This window comes from Mixophyes fleayi, chromosome 3, assembly GCF_038048845.1.
Source record: "Mixophyes fleayi isolate aMixFle1 chromosome 3, aMixFle1.hap1, whole genome shotgun sequence".
Taxonomy (NCBI): domain Eukaryota; kingdom Metazoa; phylum Chordata; class Amphibia; order Anura; family Limnodynastidae; genus Mixophyes; species Mixophyes fleayi.
This window is the reverse complement of record NC_134404.1, coordinates 86,372,480-86,392,893: the sequence shown is the minus strand read 5'-3', so window position 1 is coordinate 86,392,893 and position 20,414 is coordinate 86,372,480. Positions and strand designations below refer to the sequence as shown.

General features: G+C 39.6%; 1 protein-coding gene across 3 annotated transcripts in view; it reads right to left on the bottom strand.

The window, feature by feature from the left end:
• Positions 1-20,414, bottom strand: part of SLC9A9 (solute carrier family 9 member A9) — a 650,964-nt gene that overhangs the window by 607,363 nt on the left and 23,187 nt on the right. For all 3 annotated transcript variants that reach the window (XM_075201923.1, XM_075201922.1, XM_075201924.1), the window contains exons 2-3: positions 7,114-7,316; positions 2,370-2,447 (exon numbers count right to left, since the gene is read on the bottom strand). In XM_075201923.1, the coding sequence (XP_075058024.1) occupies positions 2,370-2,447; positions 7,114-7,316 (281 nt within the window). The remainder of the gene's footprint in view (positions 1-2,369; positions 2,448-7,113; positions 7,317-20,414) is intronic.

Sequence of the window (20,414 nt, the reverse complement as noted above, 5' to 3'; positions counted from 1 at the left end):
ATAAGTTATATACTCTACTGAATCTTGCTTTAAACATGCATAAACGCGATAAAAAGTTGATGTTGTATGACATGAAAGTGTAATCATTAAAGTACATCAAGAGAGAAGAAAAACATTTTGCGGTTTCTCTGTTTGCTGGTTAGGCACTAGGTGGCAGTGTTCTTTACTCAGAAATTGGCTGTAGCTATTTTACAGCACAGAAGAAACTAACAAAGACAATTATATGGAGGAAAGATTCTTTTCATCTGGTAGAATCAGAAGACTAGACTCACAGATCATCAGGGAAGTGATCTGTGGGCTTTCTTAACACCTTAAATACAGAAGATGAGTGGGACTCGTCCTTAGCACTTTAGAAGGTGATGTACAAGATGAGTTCCACCCATCCTTAGCGCTTAAAGGGTTAAAAGGGAGCCTGCACTCTTTGGTAGTTTCTTCATTACTTCCAAAATAGCTAAAACCAGTTTTTGAGTAAAGAACACTGCCACCTAGTGGCTAACCAGCCAAGCACAAGAAAACTGTAATGTGTATTTTTAGTTTGGTGCCAAATGGGAGGCTTGCATTAGGTAGAAAAACAACCTGTGAAAATGCTCTTCATTATTTCACAACATTTAATACCACAAAGCCAGCTGACACATTGAGTAACCTAAAAAATAACAAAAAACAATATACACCAACATCTCTTTACATAACAAGTGGATCATTCATTCTATCAGATCTGCCTCTGTTACCAGTTACTATACAGCATATCTGCCTAATTTCCCAGAATGTTTGGGAGACTACCAAATTTCAGGTACATCTCATGAAATCCTGGAAAAGTTGGCCTCCCTCCCACGTCCAGCATGTAGGTTTCAATGACGTGATTCGCAGTTAATTGTGTCATTTTGACACCTCCCCCCACAGCGAGATGATACAATTGCAACTTTGAGCTACAGGGTGCAGGGCCAAATTAAGCTTATTGCCACATCATGACCCCCTACCACAGATGTCACCCGACCTCCCCTCCTGGAGGGGAGTTAGAAAAAGTAGGCAAGTATGATAAACAGGCATTGCTCTGAAAACATGCATTGGAGGTAAAGTAGAGTTAAAGCAGAGTTAACAAAATCAATGATTTACACTAACAGAAATGCCTTTATAATATCATCATTATTAATATTTTAGGTATAAAATAAGATGTCATGGCAAGAATAATGCATCGGCCCATAAGGATAAAACACACCTATAAAAAAAATTATCTTCCCTCTGCTGTATTTTTATCTGACATATGGTTGTCACTGGAGTTGCGTTATATGCCAGTGACACTACATGTCAAACATGATGGCCAGTGGGTTGCATACCCACACCAGTTTGCATGCTTTTACTAGCAACTAGTAATGGCCCTGAGTTAAATGCATGTATCTGTAAATTACATGTAAACATACTCTCCAGATTACATCAGACACTTCCAGGCATTGAATTATGAAACTCAGGTTAGGAAAATATTAGCTAAGTGGATATCTCCAGAGGCCGCGGATATCAGGCAATGGATATGTGGAATAAACTGATTTCTACTGTATAGGAAACTGTGTACACAAAGAGGGTGATCCAACAAAGATAGGGCAAGAATCACCTATGCCTGGAATTACCCACCTGCCTTAACAATCAGACATGTCTTCTGTTGAGAATATGGGCTACTGTTAGAGGTACTTGCCCCAGGCTTACCACTCTTATTGTGTATTTAAAGTGACCTCTTATTCGCTTATATTGAATGATGCAACTGCATTCATTGTGACATATTCCAGGCTTGTTTTTTTTTTAGTCTTGTTCTTGTGATTTGGATTGCATTTATCTAAATCCAAAGAAACAGTTTTCGGATTTATAAAACAAAATAAAATCTGGGTTTTGATGATTCCGATTACATTTTTCATTTTCTTAATCAATATTTAACCACTTGCTGACCAACCTTTGGTGTAAAACAGTGGAGCTGTTGCCTGTTCAACATCATCACCATTATTTATTTATATAGCGCCAGCAGATTCCGTAGCACTTTTAACTGCAGTCTTACAATGACAGTCAGTAAAGGGTGTCACACACCTCACTAGTCCCAGCTGTCAGTGACAGCCAGGTGTTCCAGAAATATTTAATTCAGCACCCCGGTCCCAACACACAGCGCTCAAAGGGCTGCTTCCTCATTCACGGAGGAAATCATGTGACATCACTGCACTGACAACACAGGACTTCTCCCAGTTGAGGGCAGTTGCAGGTCAGATACAGCTCTCTCGTGTCTAGCACTATTAGAGGAACGAGAGACTAGAACACACCAGAAAAGCAATGTTTTATCTCAAGCTTGTGTGTCATTATAGTGAATTATGATACCGAGTAGCTCTAGTTACCTTCTTCAGACTATAGCCGGCATGAAAAATTATCGGGGGCAGAAGTACATTGAAGAAAACTTCTGGGTCAAATGTCATCTGAGAAGAAGAAAACAAACATTGTACAAATTAATAAATACATTTAATGGAATGCTTTATTGGAAATTACATCATATGACACTTATTGGACTTATCCAGCTGGAAGCTCCTTATGGAAGTTCATTCGCTAGTACTCCATTGTGTAAGCCCTAAATAATGCTCTAATAGTAAACAGCAAATTATACTATTCAATTAATAGCTGCTCATGAGAGGCATAGCAGGCACTGCGGTAATCATAATCGTGTATAACACAACATTCCCGTACCTAGCGAGCACCAGTCCAATGCTGCCTAGCACTGGGTACCTCCTGGTACTCCTGACTGTTGGGTCAGATTACTACTGTGAAAGTATAGTGCATATAGACAGCCCATAAGTGTTTTTGCAGGATGACGCTTGTAGAACTACAAGTACCAGCATGCACATGGGCATCATTGTTACACTTGTAGTGCCTCAAGTGTGCACTACAAGTGTTGCCCTCATAATAAAAACATGTAATGCCACTTGATAGCACAGAAATATTTATTGCCACCCTATAGCGCAGAAATAATTCTCCCATAAGTATTAATTATTTTTTTTGCCACCATAAAATTATTAAATTGTAATCCATCTACAAGGGCCAGCATATAGGAACAGGAATGGGCTGTCAGTGCATGCTGGCACTTACAGTGCAAGGTCTTGTGGATCTACATTTTCATAATATTACCTTTGTACCCAATGGCCAGGGGTACCAGGAGCGGCCCAGTGCCACTTAGTATTGAGCCGCTACCCTTTATTCAGGTCCCCTGCACTAGAGCACTAGGCCTGATGTGGACTAGGCTGGGCTAGAAAATGTGGATTTTTTTCCTTCTTTAATTTCCTACAAGTGAGCCAGGCGCGGCCTGTAGAGTTGGGCACAGTACACCTCGCCAGGCTCCACAAAGTGAAACAGCAATGCAGATCCGGAAGTTCACACCCGGATTTACTGTGCGGTTTGGAATGAACCTCGAGCAGTTTAGGTGCACATTGTCACATACACTGGATATGGTTTGAGTTTTCTGCCTCTGCAAGCCGCATCCGATGTTGTTTGCAAACTGGGTACTTACTTTTGGTAAGTCTCCCCCAGAATCTTTATATCAGTGATGAGCAACCTGAAATAATTTTGGGGGATGCATGGTGTGGCCGTCTAACCTTCAAATATAGCCACACCTTAACCTTAATCTCAGTAACAAGTTAAAACAATACATTTAATCACAGACGGCCTGATTCATTCTGTTTTTTCCGGGACAACACAATGTTACATGTCAATGCAAGAGATGCATATTAGTTTATTATTATGTATATAAGTTACATAGTGGCTGTTTTTTCATCTAGCACACAAGTACATGATAGCTTTATGTTTACACTGAAATTTAAAGTTAATTTAAAGTTAATTTAAGACATGCCCTACCCCAACTATAAATCTGTCCCCACATTTTAAATTTACCTCCCCCTCCAATACAATATGGTTTTGCCAAGGTGCAAAGTTACTCATTTTATTTTTGCTTTCCTTTCCTTAATGAATCAGGCCCAGAATCTATTATAAAATATCAGCAGTCATTTGAAACAAATGTTATAAGCTGTAACAAACAAATCTGACAATAAAGCAGCTGGGGTCAGCAGGTGAAGGCTTTGAGGGACACATACAGACCTAGGGCCACTTGTTGCCCATCCCTACTTTACTACTATATTGTGATATGTGATATACACAAACATTCTACTACACTGTTAGAACAAGCATGGTATTATAAACAACTGGAAGATATAACATTGTTTGTCAATCCCTTTCTTCTGACAATCATTTATTAATAAAATTAACAAATTGTATTACACAATGTACATAACATTCAGCCTTTGTCAATTGTAATGTCCCATTTGGCTTATCCATATAGAATACATTTGTTGCAGTTCTTTCACTTGTACTAACATTTGACTTTAAGGAAACAGCAGACAATTGTTCTTCCAACTGTCACTGTAGAAACGTTATCTGCTCAGCAAAGTGCTGTCAGTGGAGAATTTTGACTAGTGAGCCCCTGTGCAGAAAAACAGGAAGTGATGTTTCAGCATATTTTTCCCTGATAGGTTAACAGAAGGCCGGGCACATATTTCTTCAGATCAGTAGTTCCTGAAATACTATTATATTACTCAGCCTGACAACTTTTCAATTAAATCAGGTTCCAAAGATAAACTGTAGCATCGCCAACATCTTCCTTCTGCACTGAAATGCCACTAATAAACACCAATAAACAGTAGGACATGTGGTTTAATGTGACACTGATGAACAGCAGAGGAATTGGCACCAAGGTCACTAACCCTTCTGTGTACCTCATAGGGTATACATTTCCATGTTTATCTTTTGTCTACCTAATCATTATTATTCCATATTCTTGCACTTCTCTACTTTATATACCATTTATAGCAGGTGAAACCCATAAGAAATATGTTTGTCAGTTCTCCAATATGGATTCATTAATCAAGTTATTGCTGTGGTCTGGCTGTAGACACAAAGGAGCGTCCTGGGCCTATCTTCATCTTCTAGTCTAGTCCGAACCATTGAGAGGAGAAAGATAAAATCTATTGGAGGTACTTTAATAAGATTAAAAGGGAAGAACTGCTAATATATGCCTAAGCAGTTCCAAGCAGCTAATTTCCTTCTGAAAACAAATTGCTCACATGAATGGAGATTACAGGAGCTTTTCAACGATTCAAACAAATAAATTAATCTACAGGGGCACATTTGAAAAGGATGAAATTAGCAGAGTTTCCTTGTTTTAGTCTATTTGGTGGTTAGTGCTCCTAAACCCATCTACCTCACTTTACCTGTTGTAGAAAAGCATTACAGTGTAAGCAATTTAAAGTTTTGGTAAAATCCACAGAGAAGTTCTGTGTAAACAGTGTTTCAGACTTCCCCAATGGTGTAAAGATAGTTTTCCACAACAAACTCCAAGTACAAATACATTGGAAAAGTTAAAATGAAAAATATTTTGAAAAAAAGAAAAAATTAAATTAACAATAAATGAAATGACATCAGATGTAAATAAAGAAACCTGAGAGTGGAAATTCTCTTCCTGACACTTGCTCCAGTGCATTAAATGTCAGTTATAAACTGATTGACTTTAACGATAATACTTTCCTCACAATAGAAATTGGTCTAAGCAGAGAAAATAATTTTGCATTATATCCTCTTTTTATGAACAGGAGGAAGGTGTTATTCCATAACTCACTTAATCCAGTTCAATCAAAGCTAAATTACAGTATTAACAAAAGATGCTGTCCTTAAATTTCTTTTTAAAGAATTCAAAGTTTTTTGAAAGTATTATCCTACTATATGGCAAAAAAACACCTTTTATAGCACTTTTCTAAATAAAATTCTACAAAAACTAGAGTATTATTTTTTGTTCACCACTTTAAAACATTTGCGAAGGGGTCAAACAAGAAGCCACAATCTCTGTGACTGCAGCTTCGTATTGGTATAAGCAGTCACCTACCCCTTGTGCACACGGTTTTCAGTCAGTGCTGTTAAATGAACCAAGCCTATACATATATAACACTATGGGTGAGTGGCACAGATGACCTTATGAGACGTAGATCATCTCAAGCCAGAAACATCAGTGAACACTGATGTAACTTGGCTGTTAGAGAGATGACGTTATCACACAAAGGGATAGCAATCTCTCCTCCGGTTTCTAAGTGGCGATCAGGTGACCAGGACACCCAATAGCTAGTTACATATGAACCAGTTGCCCACTGGCACACTAAAGTCACAGTCAGGCCACAATGTAAATTGTATGTCACTGGCAGTGAAATAGTTACACTTCAGTCCTTGTTAGCTTTCCTGTCACTGTTCCTGATATATAGATTAGTCCTGACAATCAGATGGAGCAATATATATATGGGCAGAGAGCATAATCAGCTGCCTGTTATGAGGTGCCCTGATCACATTGTTGACCTCTACTCACACCCCTCATGTATACACTTGTATAAGTGGATCTAATGTGGCACAATTTGGGGCATGTTTTACACATTGACAAGCATTGGGAGACTGCAAGAATACTGCTCTATCTGTGTAATGCCAGCTTTAAGAAGTCTACTTTTTATAAATATACACACCAGTAAAGTTCACCAATTAAAGGCTGGTAAAAACTTAGTATCTGCTTAAATGGCTCCTTTGGAAATTATTTAAATTTAGGACCGGATGTTATCTTTATAAAGAGATCCTTAACAATTGTGAAACGCTGATCTATACATAAACAACAGAAAGCAGCGGACCTCTGTACTATTTAGGACCTTGGTGGGGAACCATCATAATAATAACCAGGACCTGGTGACAATTACCCACAAGAGTGTGCAGAATCTAGACTACATCATGAATTTAGACGCAACTTCACCTACTTTAGAATAGTATGTAAATCTAAATTTAATTATCTTGCAGAATTAAAGATACTATGTATCAATTTTTACCTTTGCTTGAACAAGTGGCTTGTCCATAGCAAAGAGTCACTTAGTGCACTCACCCCAATCATATGCCTCAATACATGGCACCAATCAGCTGTGTGACCTAATCAGTTTAAACATGTGTTGTATGATGGAACGCAGAACTGACTTCATGAATACAAAAGACATTTAGATAAGGGGTTCTCCTCGTGGTTACCTTTTGCAGCATAGCATTTCCCTGGTCGTTGTGGACGCTGTGCTTGTTGACTTCTCCTTGGTACTCATACTGGTAAATATGGTCTGTGACATTAATAAGCAGCATCTGAGGGTTGCTTTTCAAGCTCTCACAGTCATAAACAGCCCCGCTCTCCAGTTCATATGATTTTGTAGCGTAGCGTATGATTAATCCCATTACCAAACCTGCAAATAAAAAAAAATGGAATATTTTATTCCCAGCTATTACTAATAAAGCCTGTGCCAGACAAGGAAGCCAGTAAAACATTACTGCTGGAGGCTACTTATTGAAGCATCTTGTAATAGGCTGATTTACAACGTGATTGATAGGGTCTATTAATAGTTGGATTATACATCGTATTGTTCATTCCTCTAAAACATTATGTTGAAAGCTCTATGTGGAAAGGACATTACAGAAAAATAATGGATACATATGCACTATCTTAAAGCATTTAAAAAGGTGAAGCTTATTCCCCACAATCCTCCAAATACCTGTTTGGGGTAATTATAAAAACAATCATTACAGTTTCTGTAAAAAAAAAAATTGTTTCCAGGCGCTGCCTGTGTCTGTGTCCACAACCACTTATATCTAGCTGTGCAGAAAGATGGAAATACCTCCAGAGGTGTCCTGTGCAAAACTGTAAACGTTAAAAATGTAATTTCTATTAAGGGAGTTTAATTTTATGTAGTACACTAGGTTTCAGTACCCCTTATTCTCTTGTGATTACTTTTATATATGCCTTTGGAAGACATGGAATTATACAGCAGATGTTCAGTTAATGCTTTCTTTTGATTGGTGCCAGAGAATTTAAATTCCCCACAAAAAGGTTTCAACTCATTTACCGCTGATGAAACCATGATAGCATGTGAAGAAACACATCAGGTCTGTTTGTTTAATGTTCATATTATCAAATTTACCAGGTTGCTTAGTAGATACTATACCCAAACATTTAACAATACTACATTCTGGTAGGTGTTAAAAAATGTTTGCCAAGTGTTGTATCAGAGGACCCCCATATGCGTTTTATAGTAGATGTCTATCTTTCGGAACCTTTAGGATACATTACATTATAATTTGTCTGAACGGCCAGAACTTAAAAGCACTATTTGTCAGATGCATTTAAACACTGGTTCAGAGGATACTTACCCAATATTGATCCCTTTGATATAACCGTTGTAGATCATCTACATTTAAAGCAGTCTGATAATAAAGATTATATCTACCATAGTTGTGTGGTGGTCTACAACATTTTGGGGTATATTTACTAAAGTGCGGGTTTGAGAAAGTGTAGATGTTGCCTATAGCAACCAATCAGATTCTAGTTATTTAGTACATTCTACAAAATGACAGCTAGAATCTCCACTTTTTCATACCTGCAGTTTAGTAAATATACCCCTTAGTGTCCACTATAAACTCTCCTTGGTGAGTTTGGTGCCTTAAGAGAGACTATTGTATAGAAGACCAATTTTGTTGTATCCACTTGCATATATCTTTGTTTCAAGGTATAGGAGGACCGCAAGAATTTATATGGTAATGAGTTCTGAGTTCTCAGCTGCATGAACAATATATTATACTATTTTATTAATTATGTGCATATGCATTTTTAGAAAATAAATAAATGTGCTAATGCAATCCACTCAGAATATTCAATTATATTGTAACTAATTAGTATGTATGTCAGTACATGGATGGGCTTTGTGTGCATCACTACTGGTAGTATGGTCCACTCTTCTTGTGCAAACTGATCCAGTTCTTAAAGGTTTGAAAGGTGTCTTCTCCCAACTGCTGTTTTCAGATCTCTCCACAGGTGTTCAATGGGATTTAGATTCATTGCCGGATTTAGAACACTCCATTGTCTTGTCTTAAACAATTCCTGCATGATTTCTGAAGTGTCTTCGGGGTCATTGTTCTTTTTAAGACACATGATCTTTGATGGAGACCCAACCTCCTGATACTGGATTGAACATGGCGCTCATAAATGGCTTGGTAATTTCCAGATTTTATGATGCCATACACATATTCAAAGATGCAGCATAGAAACCCCAAAACATCACTGAAACTCCTGTTTCCATGTAAGGATGGTGTTCTTTTCTTTACAAAAAAAGCTAATTTTATCCTCATCTGTCCCCAGGACAATCTGCAAGGAGGAATTTGACTTGTAAAGTTGTATTTTGGCAAACTCGATACAGGCTTTTTTATGTCTCTCTCTCCCTCCTGGGTCTCCTACCATATAATCCCTTTTTATTGAGTTGGTGGCAGATGGTGAGTTGAAACGGTCATAACTTGTGTCTCAAGATCAACTTGAATCATAAGTTCATCAAGGTGCTTTCTCCACCATTTGAAAAATACTGCTCTGCAATCTTCTACCAAGCTTTCTCTTGCATCCAGCAGAGGATGGCTACTGGGCCATGGGACATAAACTTCCTAATTAAAAGTGGATATGGGAACATGTTTGGCTACAATCTCCTCTCTGACCTCAGACAAGTCCTTTTTTAAATTCAAGCTCATTTAATGAGTGATTTTTATATTGCAGGCACCTGATACACAATACAGGTGAGTTAAGTTCCAAAGTGAAAAGCAATCACCTGCTTAAAATCTAATTATTTCAAAAAGGTGCCAATAATTTTGCCCTGCCCGTTTAAAGATTTCTGTGTGGAATAAGCCACAACTTAGGTAGCTTTTTGTGTTTCATTCCATTGCAAACAAAGAATATGGTGGTATTCACACATTTACTACTATTTTTGGAAGACATTGTGCATTATTAGAAATAATATTTTTGCCCATGACTGTATTTGTGTGTTTGAAGAGTTTTTCTTACATAAAAGGTGCCTAGACAGGCACTTCTCTGCCAAAGCATAACTGAAAGGCAAAAACATGTGTCCCATTAAGTGCATAGGACAAGATCTCCATCAACTTAGAGCTTGCACAACAGTCCTTTTGCAGAATGGAAATAGCTGTGCGGCCTCCCGCAAATCAAGGAATACCACTAAAAATACACCTTCTACACCTCTTATATTATATAATCTCACTCTGCTTAATTAAACTTATTTTTCTGATGCTCCAAAAAACAAGCAGCACCACTTTGGTGGAAATTTGGGTGCACTTAAGCAAATGGAAGCGCACAGCACCACCAAAGATAACTTTGTGCTGTGCCTTAGTCAATTTGTACTTTGCAACTGAGACCCAGTACATTTCTGTAACACAGACAGTCACTGCTTGTTCACTTACCTTCCTATTACACTGCAGACTGCTGCAGAGGAGTGAAAGGCACATGGTGGGCATAAGCATAAACCCTTCAGTTATTTCAGGGAATTATTATTGAGAGAAATACACAGCCTGCAATGTATACTAAAGGGTTCGTCTATTTCCTCAGCAACACTAGGAACCTGCTGTTGTCTCTTCACAAAGCACAGAATGCGTCAGTATGTTGTCACAGTGACAATGCCTCCATACCTGTATAACACAGCGGGTAGGGCAAACAGCGACCACCATGGGCATATCCCATAGCAATCAAATACAAAACAAGATCAGCTCATAGTTAACCAGTATTTTCTACAGGGGTGATAGTTGTGATAAATAATATTAGTCAAATGTTTGTATAGGTCGGAAGCAAAGACTGGAATATATTTAATTGTAAGTAGAGAGACCCTTTACTGTTAAATGATTGATTTATTTTGAACTTTAAGCTCTGGAAACTAAGGGCTAGATTTACTAAACGGCAGGTTTGAAAAAGTGGAGATGTTGCCTATAGCAACCAATCAGATTCTCTCTGTCATTTATTTAGTACATTCTACAAAATGATAGCTAGAATCTGATTGGTTGCTATAGGCAACATCTCCACTTTTTGAAACCCGCAGTTTAGTAAATCTAGCCCTAAGTGTTAAATCTCAACATGTCAAATTAAGTAGATATCAAAACATAATTTTACACTATAAAACCTCCAATGTTACAGAAAAGACAACATTCTCAACACAGCCAGGACCAGGGCACAATCCACTAAGCAATGTAACACATATTCTACCATACTGAGAATAATGGAAGTCAGTGTGTGCCAGTATCCTTCTGTTCAAACTTATAGACTGTCCTGAGAGGAGTTCCAGCATTACAGACACCAGTAAGGACTTGGACACTTACAATGCAGTTTATTTTTCTTGAGATACTAATTCTGAACCTGGCTCCTCTGGTATAATTACACTAATGACAATGGCTTGTGTCTTCCCAGTGCAGTCATCTTCCTTTATAGGTTTTCCTCTACACTTGCTCTGTCCGTCTTGTTTCAGCTGAGTTTTTCTATAAACGTCACACTGTGTAAAAATGAATGTGCTAATAATGTGCTCCTTGTTTTGTTATCTGCTAGCGCACAGGGACATTTCTGCTACATGCTGTGTTCAATTTCCAATCAGTCACAAATGAGATATGACACTGTGAACTGATAATTGTGGAGAAAGGAGCAGCTCTGCTGCCACAATCACTTAGCTCAGCTAAAGATTTCTCCTGCTGCTCTCTGGTACAGTTCTTACAGCCATCTGGCTCAGGTCCAGATCCTTCAACATGACAATTTAAGGAGGTGGAGATGTTGACTGCTCTAGAGATTTAGAATGAAGAGAGGTAGCCAGGCTTAATAACTTATGGTGGGTAAATACATGTTACTCCTGTAATGTATCTTCAGAAAGAGTTCAGGAAGAAGTACATCACATAAATTGTTTCCAGCACAGTGTTTATAAATATGGCTATTTAGAGCCATAAACGTTACTTGCTCTCTGCATTGTGGAAGCAATCATGAAGACTCTCATTAGCTTTCCTAACATGTGAGATGCAACCTACACCGTCAGATTATCTCAAGTAAATAATATCTGAACAGAAATAAAAAACACGAGAAATGTTACTGTCACTGTTAAGTGATAATTGAGTGTGCGATTATTCCTTTGTATTTATATCCCCCTTTTTATCTCTTTTCTTTGCTATACCCCATAAGTCTTTCAAACTAATAAAAATGAATTAGTGAAAGTTTCCAGATGTTCAATATAGGAAGAAATGGTGTCACACACATCCATCAAAGTGCCAAATCCCATAGTTCTACATGAATCGTGGAATACTACTATACGGAATATGATTTTTAATCATGTTACATTTATATACAGTGGCTATTAAAAACAATCCATACCCAGGGGCAATTATCACACTTCATAATGTCACAGAAACAAAATGGATTTATTTTGGAATTCTTACCAATGATCAACATGAAATGTTCTGTGTAATTAAATAAAAAAAACAATTTTTTTCTTACATAAGTATATTTTATTTGATATATTTTGATATAATGACCTTTATTTGCAGTTCAAGATTGTGAGCCTACTTTAGCAAAAAAATTTTTTTTTTTGTACATTGGATCATAATAATTTTTACCTATTGTTCTTTGCAAAATTACTTGGAAGTCCATCAGGTTGGATGGAGACTGTTGGTGAACAGCTAGTTAATGTTTTTACTTTGCACTCAAGCCACTCCATTGTGGCTTTGTTTCTAGGCTTTGGGTCACTGTCATAATGAAATTTTTTAAAATTATTTTTTATTTGTTTTTTGCTTCATCTTTTTGACCCGTTTGTCAGGTTTTCCAAACCCTGAAGCAGACAAGCATCATGTTTCTGCCACCATATTTGTATGGATTTCTCACAATTAAGAACTTTACCCTGCATGAAGTTAAATTACGGCATTTGTCCACAGGCTTGGACACTGCCCAAAATTTGCAGATGTGTTAGCTTAAAGGGAACTCACTGGCTCATATACTGGCATGTAGCAGTGGTACAAATTATATAATGTGACAATAGATAAGGCATAACTATTAATTAGTCTCTACAGGAGGTATGCAGAAACTGCAGTATAGGGATAAACGCCATTCTTTAGTGTGTGTGTGTGTGTGTGTGTGTGTGTGTGTGTGTGTGTGTGTGTAAGTGTGTGGTCACAAGATCAGGATACAGACACCATCTCTTGAGGTAGACAGGGCAATTTTCATACAGCAGCCATATAAAGTCACCACAGTTCAATATATTGGAACAACTAGCCCCAGCTAGTTTTAGTAAAGATATAATAAAACAAAATTATCCTAGCCTCTCCAGCTATATCAAATACATTAGAGAACCCCTCCTTATGTGTGGAAGGAGGTAATGTCCAACTCACAAACAGCAGATGTCAACTTTAGTTCACTTACAAAGACTGCAATTTTCTGTCCCTATGGAAGCTTTCAGCCTCTCTCCCCAGGTAATGGGAGAGACTGACTGAATAAACTGATAGCATTTTAAGTGAAACGTTGTAGGTGAAACAAATAGTAAGCCTGATGTCTGACTGGCAGGTCAGAAGGCCTGAGATCGAGCTAATGAATGGAAGCTCTTCCTCTCCATTCACTCCAGGAAAACCTTCATCTCGTTCTTAGTTAAGCCCAAAGCTTTTGGAAAACTGTCTTTCCAGTACTAACAATTTTCCTTGGAGTTTAAGGTTAGAAACCTGGGACTTACATACAGTCACTCAGCATTTCTGTCCCTATATTTACTGTATATATCACCCTCATTTTGGATTTATGACCTTTTTGCACAGAATGCATGTAGTATCATCCAGTTGATAAGAAATCTATTGACTGTGGTTAACATCTCTAAGTTAAAACATAGCAACCATGAATGAAAACATGATGATATCTGCAAATTTTATTAAACTGAAGATTAGAAATGCAATATATGAAGAAATGTGAAGAGAAAAAAAGTACAATCTTAAAATATGTGTTTTTACATATCAGGACATGATTAGCAAATACACTGTTCTCATCAGACCTAAAATACAATAAATATAATTAATTTCACAAACAGCCCATAACAGATTTTATTTTGTCTTTCTACAACAAAGATTACTCAATATAATGGAGATGTTTTAAAAAGTAAGTACAATTTTACTGCTTCGATATCAATAAAGAAAGTAACTTGAGCTAGTTGCTGCCAATCAGGTACAGGACCTTTGACAGTTCAGACTGAAGAATTCACTTATTTATGAAATAAATAAGGCCTATTTATGAAAGTAAAATGTGTATTCAATCCCCGAAACCGACGTTTTCATGGATTAACCTCAAAAATCTTATTTACTATCACTGCATATCTCTTCGTTTTACTGAGCAGTCCCCATAACAGTGTATGTGCACTGCTCAGTATCGCTATTTACTAAAGTTTGATAAAAAAAATTATCATTTTTTTAGCATGTTGAAGCTGGCGTACATTATCATACTTGAAAAGTTTCAGTGCTGTCAGCTCTGCTCCAAAGAGCAGAGCTGGACAGCACATGTGTCGATGGATACAATGATCCCTCCCTGTCACTCACTGCTCTCTCTCTGCAACTGTACAGTGCAGGGGTGTTTGTGCGCATGACCGAGATTTCAGTCGGCGCATGCGCACTGGAGTGAGAAGAGGAGCCCTGTGGATCGCATACTTCTTCGTAAGTGAAGAGGCAATGGTAAGTATGTTTTGCACTTCACAGGAACAGCAGTTTTTCGGAACTACTGTTCCTATGTTGCTTTTTTCATAAATATGAGAAATTGTTCAATCTTTATCAATGCGATAAGGATTGAAAACTATTTTTCATTTTATGCGGTGGTTGATAAATGTGCCCCTAAGCAACATACAAAGGAGAAAAGACATCTGCAGTGATCTCACAGAAGCAAATGCTGCTATTCATCAGTCTGGAAACAGTTATAAGGCCTTTTCCATACAATGTGAAGTCCATTATTCTTTGTGAGAAAGAAATTTACTAATGGAGAACACTGGAGACAGTTGTCAATCATTCCTGGAGAGAGGGTCCAAGCAAATTCACCCAAAGATCTAACCATATGGTAAAATAACAAGCCTGTTTCAAAAAAGTAAATGCTAAAGTTCATTACTCTACCATCAGAAATGACTGAAGAGGTTTCATGGGAGGGAGAATTGTAATATGAGGTGCAAATAGAATTTTTCACTTTTATGTTTCCAAGCCTTCAAATGTGCCCTTAAATTTCATCTTTTCATTCAAGCCTACCAGCCCTACCACAAACTCTTCCGCCTCTGCATCCTCCATTCAGGTTCACCCTCTCAGTGTCCGCCTGTCCCATGTAGACTGTCAGCTCTTACAAGCAAGGCCCTCTCTCCTTGTGTTTTCCTTATGTAATTATGTAATTTTGCAGGTTGTAATTATGTAAATTTGTTGTTTGTGTTTATATCATTGTTATTTTTTTGCTAATATTATATTGTATTTTTTTTTATATGTTTTAACCCCCTATTAAGGATATGTGAAACCCTTTGAAGCCTTATAAATAAAAAATAATAATAATATTAAAAGTGCTACAGCATGTCAAGGTGTGGTCATACCAAGCAACAATCAAAAAAGCAAAAGGACAGATAGCACTGAAATTAATTCTCACATAAAAGCAAACATATTGTCATTAAAAAGTGCAGATATCCCATCAGTCAACGTTTCAGGCAAAAAACAGGGCCATTTTTCAGCACTCGGCCAATCATGTATACAATCAAACCTTCTATGTATACACAACAGTTTCCTGTCACATGTCGTCATACGGCATTGTCCCAAGTGTGACATAATGCCCATGTGTCACAACGCAAGTAGCTAATGCGATGCAGGAAGATGACAATATCGGTATGATGACATACACCGCAGATGCATCACTGAGAGCTGCACATCTTGAGGGATGAAAATAAATCATGGTGCATCATGCACCAACGTGTACAATGGCCGTAAGCAAAACAAAGTAAACATTGCAGGAACGTGAAAATATCAGCCAATTATATCAATTTGCATTATTTTGAAAACAATTACATGTATAATTAGATTGTGAACAACAAATTCTGACTACTTCGCTCACCTCTTCAACCTGTCTCTCTCCACTGGCACTGTCCCCTCCTCCTTCAAACATGCCCTCATCTGTCCTATTCTCAAAAAAACTAATCTTGATCCCACCTCACTCGCCAATTACCGCCCCATTTCTCTTCTCCCCTACGTCTCCAAACTTCTGGAGCGAATTGTTTGCAACCGCCTCACCCGTCACCTCTCTGACAATTCCCTCCTTGACCCCCTCCAATCTGGCTTCTGCCCCCTCCACTCTACTGAAACCGCCCTGACCAGTGTAACTAATGATCTCCTCTCTGCTAAATCCAGGGGTCACTTATCCCTGCTCATCCTCCTGGACCTATCTGCCATTGACACCGTAGACCACCCCCTCCTCTTGCAGACCCTTCACTCTCTTGGCCTCTCTGGTTATGTCCTTACATGGTTCATCTCATACCTCGCCAACCGCTCTTTCTCTGTATCCATTTCCGGTTCATTCTCCCCCCCCCCCCCCTCTCAGTAGGAGTCCCTCAGGGCTCTGTTCTTGGCCCTCTACTCTTCTCACTCTACACTTCCTCCCTCTGTGCTCTCATCACCTCATTCAGCATTCAGTATCACCTATACGCCGATGATAGTCATCTTTACATCTCTTCTCCGAATCTTTGCCCCCCCCCCCCCTCGTGTATCTGACTGCCACTCTGCCATCTCCTCTTGGATGTCCTCACGCTTTCTCAAAATTAACATCTCTAAAACCGAACTCATTGTTTTCCCTCCGTCTAAATCCTCATCCCATCTGGATCTCTCCATCACTGTTAACAACTCCACCATCTCCTCTGTTCCCCAACTCCACTGCCTGTGTGTCACTCTCGACTCCTCCCTTTCCCTTGTCCCCCACATTCAATCCCTTGCCCAATCCTGTCGATAACAACTTCGCAACATCGCCCGCATCCGGTCCTTCCTTTCTCATGAAGCAACCAAAACCATTATCCACGCGCTTATCATCTCCCGGGTGGACTACTGCAACCTTCTCCTCACCAACCTCCCCCTCTCTCGCCTCGCCCTTCTTCGTTCTATACTCAATGAGGCTGCAAGGCTTATATTCCTCGCCGCTCCTCTTCTGCCTCCCCTTCTGCCTTGCCCTACACTGGCTCCCCTTCCCCTACCGAATCCTCTTCAAACTTCTTACCCTCACCTACAAGGCCCTCTCCCACTCTACTGCCCCTATATCTCCAATCTCCTCTCCATCCACACTCCCACCCGATCCCTGCGTTCAGCCAATGACCATCGCCTCTCGTCCACTCTGATCACCTCATCCCACTCCAGAATTCAAGACTTCTCCCGAGCTGCCCCTCTGCATTGGAATGACCTCCCATGCTCCATCCGTTTGTCCCCTAACTTGTACTCCTTCAAACGGGCACTCAAAACTCATCTCTTTCTTAAAGCCTACCAGCCTTCCACTTAACCCTCTCTCCATGCTCGCTCTCATCTCCTGGCTCCTCCTCTAAAGAGGTGTGCGCTTGCTCCCCTCCACTGACTCCCTTTGTGCCGGCCGTCTGCTTCCCCTCCCTTTAGGATGTAAGCTCTTATGAGCAGAGCCCTTCTCCCTCCTGTCTCTCTACCTTCTCTTCTGTTTCAAATTCATTATATTTGCTTTGCCTGGAGCCTCTGAAGTCTTGGTATTACTCGTTAATTGTTCTGTACTGTTATTCCCTGTACTGTCCATTGTTTGTACTGTGTTCAGCGCTGCGGAAACCTTGTGGTGCCTTATAAATAATAAATAATAATAATAATCACGATTGACAAGTTCTATTTTTTATGCCTTTCAAATATGAAATTACAGAACAGTGATAGAACCAAGACATAACATCATAAAAAGCCCTAATTTTATAGTAGAATCCAAGCCCAATGAAAAAACACAATTTCCTCTAATTTCCTCATTCAGAATGGCGACATGTTCATAGTGTCATTGTGTCACTATAGATAAAATGTCGACATTGTGACAGTTGACAGGTTGCAATGTCAACTGTCACAATGTCGACAAAAATCATTAAATTTAAAACGACAATGCCGCCAGTACCGCCTGTGCTAAATAAGAAAACAAACAAACAAACAATTGCCCCCTCCTGTCAATGGCACTGCATAAGAAAAAGTTCAATAAACAAAAGCAACACCAGCCGATACTACATAACAAATAAAGAAATAAACAAGCGGCACTGCTGGCACTACATAACAAATAAATAAACAAGCAGCAATGCCAGTGGGTGTTTTGCCCCCTTTTCCGGGCAAAAATTTCCTTTTTGCCAACTCCCACTCTTTTGGCCTCGCTAAACCAGGTGAACTGGCCGCCCTGGAGAGCGCATCTTTCTGCGACAGGGCATCATTATGCAGAGCCCCAGGTCTAAGTTCCACCTTAAAGCTAAAAGTTTGTAACACCAGAAACCAACATGTGACCCAGGCATTCACCTCCTTATTTGTGTGCATCTACTGTAGCGGGGCATGGTTGGTAACTAGGGTGAAATCCCTACCGAGTAGCTAGTACCAGAGTGCCTCTACGGCCGACTTAATGGCCAAACACTTCTGTTCTACTGTGGCATAACTCTTTTCCCTTTGGCGGAGATTACGGATGAGGAACAGAACCGGTCTCTCCTCATCATTTACCCTCTGGGACAATACTGCCCTTAGACTTGTCCCGTATGCATCGGTCTGGAGAAAGAATCTCTACCTAAAGTTAGGTGCTGGCACGACCGATGTGGTGCTCAAAGCTTATTTCAAGACTACCCTGGCAACTTCCAAAGACTCTGACCAAATTAACTTGTCTATGTTATTCTTTCCAAGAAATTCGGAAATTGCGACAGCTCAGGTAGCGAAGTTTTGATTAAACCATCGGTAGTACTTACTTTCTTGAGTTGGTACTAGGACAACCACCTTGTCACCTGGGTTAAAGGTGCATAAGGTGGCTCAGGTATCATAACCCTTCTTTTGCCGTCCCTGTGCTTCCATCAAATGTTGCTTTACCAATGGCACAATCTGTTGTTGTCAATCATATAACTGGGCCACAAACAGTACTATATTTGGTTCCTTGGATTGTTACCACCCTTCTTTGAGGATGTCCAGAAGTCCACAGGGTTAAATCCAAAACAGAAGCTCAAAGGGACTGAACCCTGCTGATGCCTGAGGCACCTCTCTTATTGCAAACATAAGATAGGGTAACAGGGTATCCCAATCACTTTTATCCTGAGCCATGGCTCGTCTAATCATCTGCTTAAGGGTCCTATTAAACCATTCAACCAACCAGTTGGTTTGTGGGTGATAAACTAGGTCTGTAGTCTTTGGGCCCTTAGCAATTTGCACAATTCCTTCATTAATCCTGGCACGTTTTTAGTTCCCTGATCCATTAGGATTTATTTTGGGATTCCAAATAAGAGTGTACATTAATAGTAACTCTTTTGCAATACTGCTCTATTTAATATTCCTTAGCGGAATTGTGTCAGGATATTTTGTAGTGTAATCAAGAACTACTAATACATGATGTCCTTTGGCACACTTCTCTAGGGGACACAGTAAGTCCATGGCAATTCACTCAAATGGAACTGGAATTATAGGAAGAGGTACCAAAGGATCTCAATAGTCTGGTTTAGAGGCCATCCACTGGCATACTGGGCAGGCTTGATGGTATCTCTTGACTGCCATATGGATTCCCGGCCAGTAAAACCTCAGGAGCACCCGATTTAGAGTCTTCTCCTATCCCAAATACACCCAAAAGGTGTGTATGGGCTGTTTTTAGTACCAAAGGGAGGTGTACCTAATGCACCAAGAGTTGATTAACTATTTTCTCCTGCACCACCGCAATCCTATATAGCATACCCCCTTTTATTATAAAATAAGGTTCTCCCCTGGCCGCTCTCACATACTTCCACACTCCATTCCCTTCCACCACATTTATAAGCATTTTCCAAAGCACTATCATTAAGTTGGTTCCTCGCAAAGTCCTGGAGTGACACAGTCCTGGATTTTGGGTACCAATCTTCACCCTCTGGCAGGGTTTCTGTTTCCTCCAAACTTTCTCCAGCTAGGACTTTTCTCTCTCTTCTTCTGGAACGCAACATTGGCTTAATTTCAGGTATTTAGTCTCCAGGTATTGTGGCTTCTCGGTCTCTATCTCCAGTTTCGGGGTATGAATGTTACGAGCACCGCCGCAAGCCTCTTCACCTGCGTCCCGGCCGTCACTATGACGACCGAGACATCACTTCCGGAGCTCGTCCCGGCCGTTGCCTAGGCAATGGTCGAGACGCTGCAGTAGATAGCGCCGCGTCCCGGCATTAGGTGCAGCCGGGCGCGCTAATCATCAGGTGGTAACTATTATGACAGCCTCTAGGGCTGATTACATGCCTGCCCTCATTGGCCAGTGTCTGTTTATAAGGCAGGGAGGGAGG